General features: G+C 34.4%; 1 protein-coding gene across 1 annotated transcript; it reads right to left on the bottom strand.

Moving 5' to 3' along the window:
• Window positions 1-2,976: 2,976 nt before the first annotated feature.
• On the bottom strand, window positions 2,977-11,188 carry LOC105256540 (dedicator of cytokinesis protein 7). Its single transcript, XM_011266536.3, has 20 exons — window positions 10,975-11,188; window positions 10,402-10,579; window positions 10,149-10,327; window positions 9,925-10,066; window positions 9,653-9,856; window positions 9,400-9,591; window positions 9,078-9,302; window positions 8,726-9,000; window positions 8,345-8,660; window positions 7,968-8,273; window positions 7,674-7,879; window positions 5,825-7,588; window positions 5,632-5,759; window positions 5,272-5,534; window positions 4,943-5,202; window positions 4,419-4,853; window positions 3,980-4,332; window positions 3,690-3,892; window positions 3,290-3,609; window positions 2,977-3,205 (listed from the first exon to the last, which is right to left on the bottom strand). The coding sequence occupies exons 2-20, from the start codon at window positions 10,540-10,542 to the stop codon at window positions 3,151-3,153; spliced, it is 5,967 nt and encodes a 1,988-aa protein (XP_011264838.1). The 5' UTR covers window positions 10,543-10,579; window positions 10,975-11,188; the 3' UTR covers window positions 2,977-3,150.
• Window positions 11,189-11,226: the final 38 nt, after the last annotated feature.

Below are 11,226 nucleotides of genomic sequence, written 5' to 3'. Positions count from 1 at the left end.
TTTGACTAGCGCGAAACTAATATGGCGTGATGTATGCGCGCACGCTATTGGTCGATTTGAATATTTCAAGGACACTTAACCGCGAAATTATGAAATAAATATAACTACAACTTACATATAGTTATATAATAGTGTAAAAAATATATATAATATATATAAATAATAGTGTATATAATAATAGTGTAAAAAATATATATAATTAATATAATATAAATAATAGTGTATATAATAATAGTGTAAAAAATATATATAATAGAATTTTTAAATATGATAAAACGCAAAATATGTTAATTTTTTCTAATATAATCCTTTTCAGATGTCATAAAATAGATTATAATTAGAAAAGAAAAAAAAATAGATAGAAAAATTAAATAAGACATATATAAATATAGTAAATATATAATTTGCAATTTCGAAGCTTTTTCATGTAAAAATTTTCATATTTCTTATTCCATTTTGTAGAAAAAAATTTACAAATTTTCTAGGATATTGATCAGAAATATAAATATACATGTTAAAATCTTTCTTAACTTATTCTTGTATATAATATTTGCTGTTCTTTTTATATATAAAATAGCAATAAAATTTTTTGCACAAACAAATCTGTTGCACATATATCACGTATATGATGAAGAAAAGAAAAGATCAATGGGAAGTATAATGATGATTAATACGAAAAAAAGAAGCGACTCTTAATACGAAGAAAAAATAGATTATCGAATAAGTATAAAATCGAGAGCACACGCAACAGGAGTGTGAGCACGAAATGGATCGGGAATCAGAGAGGCGGAGAGGGGAAGAATCGTTGGTGCGTTTGAGAGTTAAATGGACCGTAGACAAAATAAACAGGGACGAAAGAAATTTCCAGCCATCGCACACGTGAAGCCACGCGAACGCCGCGAAAAAACGAGAGACGGAATTTCGAATAATACTTTTTGTCCTGCCTTCGATCTCCCTCTCTCCCTCCCTCCACCTCTCTTTCTCTCTTCCTCCTTCCCCTTCGTTCTATTCCACATCGCGAGAGAATACTTCCGAAGAATTTTCCGCAACGCGGTCTCGCTGGTACCCTGAAGGAAATCTCTTAACGCGATCAAAGTTTTCCTCGAGAAAATCCTTCGAGAAGTCTCATCCCGAGTTCAAAGGTAAACCTTTTATCTGAGACCTCCAATATGGAACCCTCTCGCCTCCGTTACGACATTTTATTCCGTCTTCTTTCTTCTCGTCTAGTAAAGGTATTCACGCATCTACGTTTCTCTGTATCATGGTTATTTCCGCTTGATGCTTCCGAAATTTAAATGCTTCCGAATGATATCACATTTTGAAGTTGATAATATTAGTTCTTAAGTATTACATACGGTGGATTTTTCCAGGAATGAAAAACAACGAGAAAGAAAAATCAAGAATTTAAACTGATTCAGATTTCAATGATATAAAATAATTTTTATATTTATTCGGGACAATAAAATTAATTTTAGATATGTTGATTTTTAAATTACTGTAAACAAATACACAAAAAAATTAATTTCTTTTTTCTTTTTATTAAAGAAGTAAAAAAATCAAGCTAGGGAGGCAAATACAATTTTCGATAAGAAAAATTGAATTATAGCAATCGTAGTAACTTATAACAATAAGACAAAAGGAGAATATTTAGAGAAATGTAATAGACAAGTGAAAAATCTTAATCAATTAAAGAAAGATATCTACCTGCTCTATTTTTGTGTCATCCTTTAAAAAGCATAAGTTGATTGCATACAAAATTTGTATATATTTCCAATATTCAAGAAATACAAAAGTGCGATCTTACATACGGCTTAAAGTGCTGTAAACATATAATGCTTTTAATCTTACAAATCTAAAAATAGTAGAAAAATGGATTTATCGTTTGTTATATTATATAATATTACACAAACTATCTATTTTAGCAGTTAATATCTTATGAACCGAGTACGTCATATGCAATTCTACAATTGATATAATTGAAAAATTCTTTTAATAGAAAGAAGAATATTTCTAATTCAGATTGTATCTAATTTAGTTTGAAAGCTATTTTTGTTTTTATAAAAAATACTCGGTTTCATAAAATGTGAAGATGATCACATAATGTCAAGGTTTATACTTACGAACAAATACGTGTGATTGAGATATAATACATTCATATTAGACAAGCAATAAAATATGCATCAAATTGTTTTATAAGATGCATAATAATTTAAATAAATCTTAATTAATTAATTATGTAATCGAGTTTTTACTGAATAATAAATACTTTAAGTTTTCATATATTCATAGGTCTAAATACTTATTACATATAAAATTATGTATTGCATTTTGATGCATGGAATAATAAATAAGTGCATAAATCAATGAGAAATTTATGAGAAGATAAAATAATATTATATAATATATATATATATATATATATATATATATATACACACATATTTATCAATCATTAAAAAAAATACAAATTTCCTAAATATGAATGCTTGACCATATTTAATGTGTTGGTCACAACGTATTGTAATACTTAAAAACGCATATACGAATATATAAAATTTTATTATATATAATTATAATATAATTATATTATATATAAATTATATTATTATATATAATATATTTATATATAATATGTATTATATTATATATAAATTAATTATGCTAAATCCTTGTTTTACAAACATTTTTTGAAGTCTTCAACATATTTTCAAATCTCTCAGATAATGTTTATATATTTAATATTATCTTTTTTATATAACAAAAAATTTAAATAGAATCAGCTGTATAAGTGATAATTTCATACGATCAGTTGAATGCAATTGTTTTTGGTAATTTAAATATAATATATATATATATTCAAATAAAATATAGATAGAGACTTTTGGAATAACTTAGTATATGTTTTAATTGAACGTATTTAACGTATAAATTTTATATAATATAGTAATGTATAAATTATATAATTTTTTAGCTATGTTATGTTTATTTTAGAAATAATTTAGAACAGTTTAAAACAGTTTGTTAAAACAAGGATTCAACATAGATGTTTCTCATAATACGATAAGTAGAATCTCAGTTATAGATAAATGACAATCTTATATGATTAATAGTTGAATATAGTTGTCTTTGGTAATTTATGGCAGTGTTTCATTACCAACGCGGCGAAGTTGCCGGTACAGCTTGCTGATTAATTAAAGATGGTCCACTACAGTATAATAGTGATAGTGTAAAAAATGTTCAATGTAGAATATTTAAAAAAAATTTTGTGTCTCTAATAAAAATCTCTTACCTCCAAGCGATGAGAGGTGCCAATCTTTCAGTTAATCTTTGATAATTTCTTTCGAGTTCTCGTTGATAATCTCGCTGATCAGGACCAATTAGATTCTTATTGCGTCGTAAAGCATCAAGACACTTTTTCTGGAAATCTTTAAAGCATAGACGAAGTTTGTGCTGCAATCTAGTCGGCTGCGCATTCTGTTCACGCAAACCAGACAGAAATACAACCGCTACTTCGGCAGGTCCTTGATTGACAGTCGTACCAATACAACCTTGAAGAACCATTTGCAACATTTTTGCATCAGGTGGTTCCTGAGCAGTTGCAGCAGCCACCTGAGGATACACAAGCATATTATAAACACATATAATAAAATCAAAATATTATTATAAAATAATATGAGCGATTGATGTACTTCGGCAGTTTTTTTCTGTATATCTTCGATCGCCACTTCAATAGGACTCAAAACTATTTGCTTCCGAGCTACGACTCGAATTCTAGTTTTCAAATATGGGAAATGTGTTGCCACTGTTAATATTGTTTTTCGTTTGCACTGTTCGCGCAATTCACCATGAGCCTTGCCGCCAGGAGTGAAAGGTGTCGCGTAAACAAATCGTTCTAAAATAACATTATGACAAATAAAAAATTGCAATAATAAAACACACACACACGTAAGCTGTATAGCTTATCTAAATTGTTATTTACTTATATTAAAATTCCGATGAAAAACTGTAGGTCTATGTCTAAGTTCGTGCGTTTCGAAATATGGTTCCACGTAAGTAATCTGCACATAAGCCTTGTCTGGTTCCAATTTGCTAGGATCTACAGGATTCGAATCTTTTATTATAACTATATTTTCTGCGCCAAACCTCTCGGCGTAAAAATTCTCAAGTCGCGAAAATATTTCCGGGAGTTTCGTCAATGTTGGTTCTTTGTAGACAAACTCTTCGCCAGCAAGATCACCAAATCTGGCGCCGTAAAAACCAACTCTGAAATACGTGCCGAAGACACGTTTGCCAGCCAACTGTTCTACGCGCGTATATGCTTCGTGAAGTTTGCTGTACAAATCCAAAAAAGTATTTGTATATATATTTGAAAAAATCAAGATCTCCTATAAATTATACAATAATTTGAATTCTTTTACCCGTGAATGTTAGCTAATTTCTTATAGTCGTGTGCAGCTTCAGCTATAGGCAGTAACACTCTGTAGACATCAGGTATAGCTTCATACATTCCAGCTGCGTGAAAAGAGCTAGCTGCGTGTTCCAATAATCCTGCCAATCCGCTTTCTGAAAAGTCAGGACCTAAACAAAGTCCTTCTTCCCTTCTAGCCAACACGTCATCGCCTACAGCGCTTTCCTCTAAAGCGTTTGGTGTCACAGCGTTTAAAGCGACGGCTCCTACAGGTCGGCCACCGCCACCAGGTTCCAATAGATGAAGATATTCTGCTACTAATGCGGCGCTATGTACCAAGCACATCGCTGCTTCCGTGTGGTTCTTTCTTTCCATGTGCTGTTGTGCCATATTTGCGAGCCAAGTTAATCGAAGATCAGGTGATCCTTGATAGCCCTTGGCGATTCTAAACAAAAAGTAAATTTACAAGATATATATATCTCAGTTTATTAATATTTTTAAACAAGAATCAAATTATTATTATTGAAATCTTACCTATACATTAAATCCAACAGCATTTCAGGATCTTCTTGAAACTCCTTCATTTTAACAGTATCGGAAAGGATCATATGAAGATTGAATAATAGATCTTTGACTTGTTCGGGGAAACTCGTATCTGCAAGTTCCGTATCCCTTTCAGCATATACCAGCACTGTTTTTAATGCTCTACGTAGTGCTCCTTCACTAGGAGCTCTTCCTCTTCCAACGAGAGCAGATAAGGACGTTGTGACTTGCATCTTGACGCGTGCAAAATTCTACAAAAATATAAAGCTTAAAGTAATGCTTTGTAGATTATTGATACTGAGATCATTGTGACAGCTTACATTTCCAATTTCGAAATTTTGTCGCATCAGCAAATATAGACTTGCAGCTGCGTGACTTCTGACAGCGCTTAGCGGTGAGCTGCATCGAGTAAGCAATGTTAAGCACAAATCCCCACAGCGTTCGCTTTCTTCATCGAATAATGCGCTATGATATTTAAAGACTAGAGCTCGCTGTGTATTGAACATGTGCTGAAGCACTGATGTACTTTGATTTCTAGCCAGTGCTCTTAGCAACACTTTTAACACTGCTCCAACAACTGCCCCTAAATAATTTCAAGTATATTACAATTACAATTCTTCTAAAAAAACTTGCTATATATTTAATTAAATATATAGATGAAATAAAAGATAATTAAATACCTCCACCACCGTCAGCTTGAACTACAGATTCTAAAGTATCTAATACAACAAGAGAAGCTTCAGCCGCTAAAGCTCCTTCTATGTGAGCATCTTGTTCCACAGCTCTACCTTCCGGTTGTTCGCAAGATCTTGAAAAAAATCGATGCAATTTTGTAACTTTAACTACAGCTTAAATTAATAACATTTTAATTACCTGTAAGGCATTTGATCTTTGCGCCATCTCAATTTGTCGCCGGTTACTCTTTCTTTCCTTCGCAGCATCATTTCACTTCTGGCACTTCCCTGACCAAGGATCACGTCTTCCAATCGCGATCTAATATCGCTAGTGGCTGCAGCTTGAGGTGGCAATCTTTTAAGCGCTTTTTTGCCTTTGTATTCGAAAGCCGCGGTAGCAATATTCAGTACTTGCAATAAACTCAGGATACGTCTTGCACTGAGTTCAGAGCACCATTGCGCTAACGCGGTTCGCTCCAATCCTTTGAGTATCCATAAGGCACACATTAATAGATGTCGAGTAGCCTCCGAGCTTAAAGACACACGACATTGATTTCCCGCGGTGTCCGCCGATGCCCCACCGGCAATGGCCAAAGCTACCGATTGCGTGATCGATCCGGATTCATCCGGATAAACACTCTTATCTTTGGAATCCCAGTGATAGAGTTGCGGTAAGGCATCCATTAAAATATTGAGTAATGGCAGATAAAGCGCAGCGACTCTGGCTTTCGCTGCGGGATCGGAATATCGCGAATCAGCGTCATGGCAACTCATAAGATACCGTACGCTTCCGATAGCTTTATTCTGTAACATCGGATTCGGTATCTCCAGAGTATTCGCCAAATCAGATAGAATGATGCCAACCAAGAAGTGTTGCTGTCTGAATTCTTGGCTGAGTTCCGAGAATCTAACTCTATCCCCGGGCACGAGGGTAGAGATTAGACTGCCCGAGCTGCCGGTTGACGGACTTGGTGATGCCGGAGCTGAACCTGAAGTGTAGCCTGTGCCGAAAGGAAGATTCAACGCCACATAATGCTCATGCGAACACACCGTTCTCACGAGGTCGAGTTTCAGAGCAAACAATGCTGCCGAATCGGGTATATGCATTGATGCATCCGACAATGAGCAGCAAGCAGCGCGTACGAGTGACAGGACAAATCCTCTGTCCATCACGGATAATAAATCAGATAGAAAATTGCCGAGGCTTGATATTAAGTTGGACGCCACGCGTATTTCTTTACCACAACGTGAAATTACTTCAGATGTCAATGCGGCAGCAAGCGTAGCGACATCATCACAGAACTGTGGCGAGAATCTTAGTTTTCGCGGAGCTTCCAGAGAGCCCGTCTCAGACATTGTAACAACCATCGAACGCACTATCAATTCTAGAAAGAACCAGGAATGAGTTATTGCCAATTCGCGTGCCTGACCAGTAGACACAACCCAGTGCAAAGCGAGTTCTTCGTGTAAAAGTCTTTTGGTAGGGTGACTGTTGATCGAAGGAGATTCCTGTCGCATTGATGCAGTTCTATCCAATCCACGTGAATGAATTTCCATTTCCAAATCTTCTAGAGGCAGATCAGGATTACTCTGTGCTCGGGCGACACCCCCGCCGTGAGACATATTTGGCAGAGAACATTGATACGCGATGTATGTAGCCAAAAGTGCGTGTCTTCCATGTGGATCCAATTGACCGTCCGGCAAATTGGTGATATTTCGCACGAGCAAGCCTAAAGCTTCGAAAATAGTAGCGGCAACATTCAACGGCTGAGAGGGTAAGGTTGGTGGTCGCATGAGAAGACACAGTAATTGATCTAGTAATTGAGGAAGAGATCGCACTAAAGCGGAATGCGAGGCACGCGCTAACTCGAGGAGGGCTGATTTCAATTCAGATTCCATACCCGCTTCGCCAATGCGAGGCGGAACTTGACCGGTTTCCAGAAAACCACATAATGATAAAAATCTGTAATATGAAAATTACATATATTAAATATCTCTTAATTTATTCTTTAAATGAAATAAAATAATGTATCATTATTAATACATACCTATCAATATATTTATCTTGTGGATGAACACTGGAAACAGGCTCCAATATGACAGTAAAAACTCCTCGATGAGCGTCCACCCATCGAGTGCCTGGTAGAAGAACATCAGGTGCGATGTAAGAATAATTTGCAGGTGGTGGATCAAGCATAGCAGGTAAGCTAAATTCGCCTGATTGAAGATGACCGTCTCTTAAAAGCGGTAGCCACTACAAATAATCAGTTTTTATTTATTTAACATATTATATTATTAATTTCAATTTATTATTAATTTATTAATTACTGATTGAAATTTACTGTATAAGCAACTGCCGTTTCAACGTTCGGTTGTTCTGCTTTCTTTTGACAACTGATATGATAAAAGGTAAACAGTAAATGATGTTTAGCGCTTAAATCCGCGGGCAATCTCATCTTGACTTCATCATAAAAGTTCGGGTTCTTATTATGATATGATACAGAAGTAAAGTACTCGTGCGTCATTTCGGGACACGATGATCTGCCGAAAATAGCTGTGAGCGCATCGGCTTCTTGTTCACCTCCCATGAGTTGAATTCTTACAGCGATATTACGGGCTGAACCAGTCCTGGAACTGAAATTCGCTTCCTACAAATGATAAAACAATTTTAATGCATGATTAATAGAAAATATTTGATCATATTTTATTCAACACATACCTTGGGATAAAGATATAAAAGATTATGATAGGTTAAATCTGGTGAAACAACTTCGCTGGGGAACTCTAATATCTCTTTAACCGGTCGACTCTTCTCATCTGGATATGGAACTAATCTTCTAAGATCAGGATCTAGACACCTGGGTAACTCTTCCGGTCTAGGACTGAGATCCAATTTCAATATTCCTGGTAAGCATTTTAATCGTTTTAAATTAGAACCAGGTTTTCGCAATTCGACCAAAAGTTTATAGAGATCTTCATCACGGAGTCGTTCACTTTCCTGTTTAAAAAAGCTCGAGACAGTTAAAGTGATGGGTCTGCAAGAATATCAAGATTTTATTCAAATAGTCTGATTCTTTGCTCATAGAAATATTGTACAAACCTAAAGCTATCGAGACAATTGGCGAAATCATCTGGAGACCAACTGCGTCTCTTGTCCGAACTCCGTCTTTCCAATGAACCTCGCCTTGTTGGCGGTTCCACTTTCTTTCGCCACTGTTCCAAACTGCCTGATTTTCTATCTAAGGAACCAGCACTGCCAGTGCTATCTGCATCGCCACCACCTCCAATTACACCGGACAAATGAATTGCGGTCCATGCAAGAGGCATTCTGTAACGACCCAAACGTTCGCACGCAGCAGCAGCGGCAGCTCTGACCTTTAAAATATAAATAAAGCTATAATTGAAAATTATTGATTAAACGCATTATTTTATTTTTTATCTTATTTTATTACTTTGTCCTTATTTTTATCTTCACGTAAATAAGGTTCAGCACATTCTGAAATGTCACCCTGCAATACTTTCTCTAGCCGAACAACGAGAAATAAATCGGGACTAGGTTTACTGATGCTCAGAACACAGCTTCTGGCTAAAGTACTTGCATCACTATAAGCAATGTGTCCTCCAAGCATTCTTTTCAATCCTTCAGAATTCATATCAACATAAAAATTCTCAGAAACCTAAAACATAATGATTTATAATTAATATCAGGCATTCTTAAGGTTAAAGACATTCTTAAAGCTAAGTAATTTTAAGTTAAAAAGAAGGATATTATACCTTTTTTTTTTCCCTGGCATCATACAATGCAAGACTCGCAAATATTGGCTCCACTTCCAATTCTAATTTTAATTGCAAACATTTTACAAGAATTTTATGAGCAAAAGGCTCTGTAGGTTCAGGGGCAATACTAATTTCTTGCCATTCATCATCAGAAGATGTCGGAGGAGCATAAAGTGGAAATAAAGCTTCCTAAAATAAATATTTGATTAAAATAACGTTTATTTAAACTCACCATGTAACAATTATTCACCTGTCGATCTTCCAGTCTCTTTTGCTCATTCATCTGATCGATCGTTTCAAGGCAGACACGATCTAATAAACTTGGCAAAAGCGGATCATGCTGCGAATGTCGCAAATCCAGACTTGCCCAAGATCCTCTTGGAGTATCTCCACAGTTGGATAAATCGTCTTCCTCGTTTGGTGACCCACATCCATTTGTATCTTCTTGATCTACCTGATTAAGATAAATTCCTTTCTCATATTTGAATATTTGTAAACAAATTAATTCTCCTTTCGACTCACTTCAAAATCTTGTCTAGGTGTATCCTGAAGCAATCTGTCTCTAGCAATAGGTGATATTCTTCCTTTGTATTTGCGATGTATTACCATCCAGTCAGAAGTAAAGCTCTCAATGCATCTCTTAACATAAGGTGATACAGTATCTCTGCCAAACAAATAAAATAAAAGATACACCATTTATTTTAAATATTTAATTATATTAATAGCACTATAATCATTATGCTTACAATGATTCATGTGGAACTACTGGTTCCTCTGTTCGAATCTTTCTTTTTATAACTTTCAATTCGACATCTCCTGGTGGAAAATCTAGTATTGGTCTTAAAGGATCACGATCCAGCACCGATTGATGTTGTGCTAAGAATTCTTCATAATCAAGTGGTTCTAATACCTCACATAAAGACATCTACATAGGGATTAAATATTAATTTCCTTTGAAATGATTTCTTAAGATTTCTCATTCAAAAAAAGCCTATATACCGTGGAAGAAAATCCTGATACACTGCTTCCACTTTTTGATAAATCACGAGAATAAGAAGTAGAAGTAGCAATCTGCCGCCTTACATCGGCAGCATGTTGTTTATTTAATTTATGAGCAAATGCACGTTGGACCGAAGACATTATAAATGTCCCGGTAAAATACTCTGAGGATAAAATTCTATAACAAAGATTAAATAATCTAAATAAATATATATGTATTAACAAAGTATTAGATATTATTTGAACTTTTAAATTAAGATATAAATTAACACATTTATTTCTTTCTCAGTATGTAAATTGTTTTGTATCTAATATCTCTTTGCATTATTTTGACATATGTAAATTAGTTGTTGACTTGAGTTGACTGACTCATAAGTAATTAATTCTAATACACGAATTATTATAATAATAGATTTAAAAATAGAAATAGGAATAATTAGGAAATAATAATTAATATTCATAAGGGTTGTGAAAATTGCTTTAAAATAGAATAAATAATAAAATAGAATATATCTTATAATTGTATTAAAAAGGTGTACACCACAAAAAATATCGTGGCGAGAATGTATTTACGTTAATTCGGATTCATCGAAGATGGGATGACCAAAAATAACCGAGATTCGTCAATAAGAGAGAAATTCTATTCTTGTAACACTTTCTATTCTTATACTTTCTTTTGTTTTTTTTTTTTTTGAACTTTGACGTATTTGACGTAAATTGCCGTAAATCTTCGAGACTGACGCTTTTTATCAATCGCTTCTATCAGAACTACTATGATACTAGCGACATTCAGTCTTTTTCTTGAATCGAGTCAATTCTTACCAT

Source organism: Camponotus floridanus, unplaced genomic scaffold, assembly GCF_003227725.1.
Source record: "Camponotus floridanus strain SB8 unplaced genomic scaffold, Cflo_v7.5 scaffold15, whole genome shotgun sequence".
NCBI classification, from domain to species: domain Eukaryota; kingdom Metazoa; phylum Arthropoda; class Insecta; order Hymenoptera; family Formicidae; genus Camponotus; species Camponotus floridanus.
This window is presented reverse-complemented; position numbering and strand designations above follow the sequence as displayed.

Excerpts from the sequence above, each read along its gene's own strand:
- LOC105256540 (XM_011266536.3), bottom strand. The coding sequence starts at position 10,542 with ATGTCTTCGGTCCAACGTGCATTTGCTCATAAATTAAATAAACAACAT. Across the intron at positions 9,592-9,652 it reads AGAGACTGGAAGATCGACAG|GAAGCTTTATTTCCACTTTA; the intron begins GTGAATAATTGT and ends TATTTATTTTAG. Across the intron at positions 8,661-8,725 it reads AATTGTCTCGATAGCTTTAG|ACCCATCACTTTAACTGTCT; the intron begins GTTTGTACAATA and ends ATATTCTTGCAG.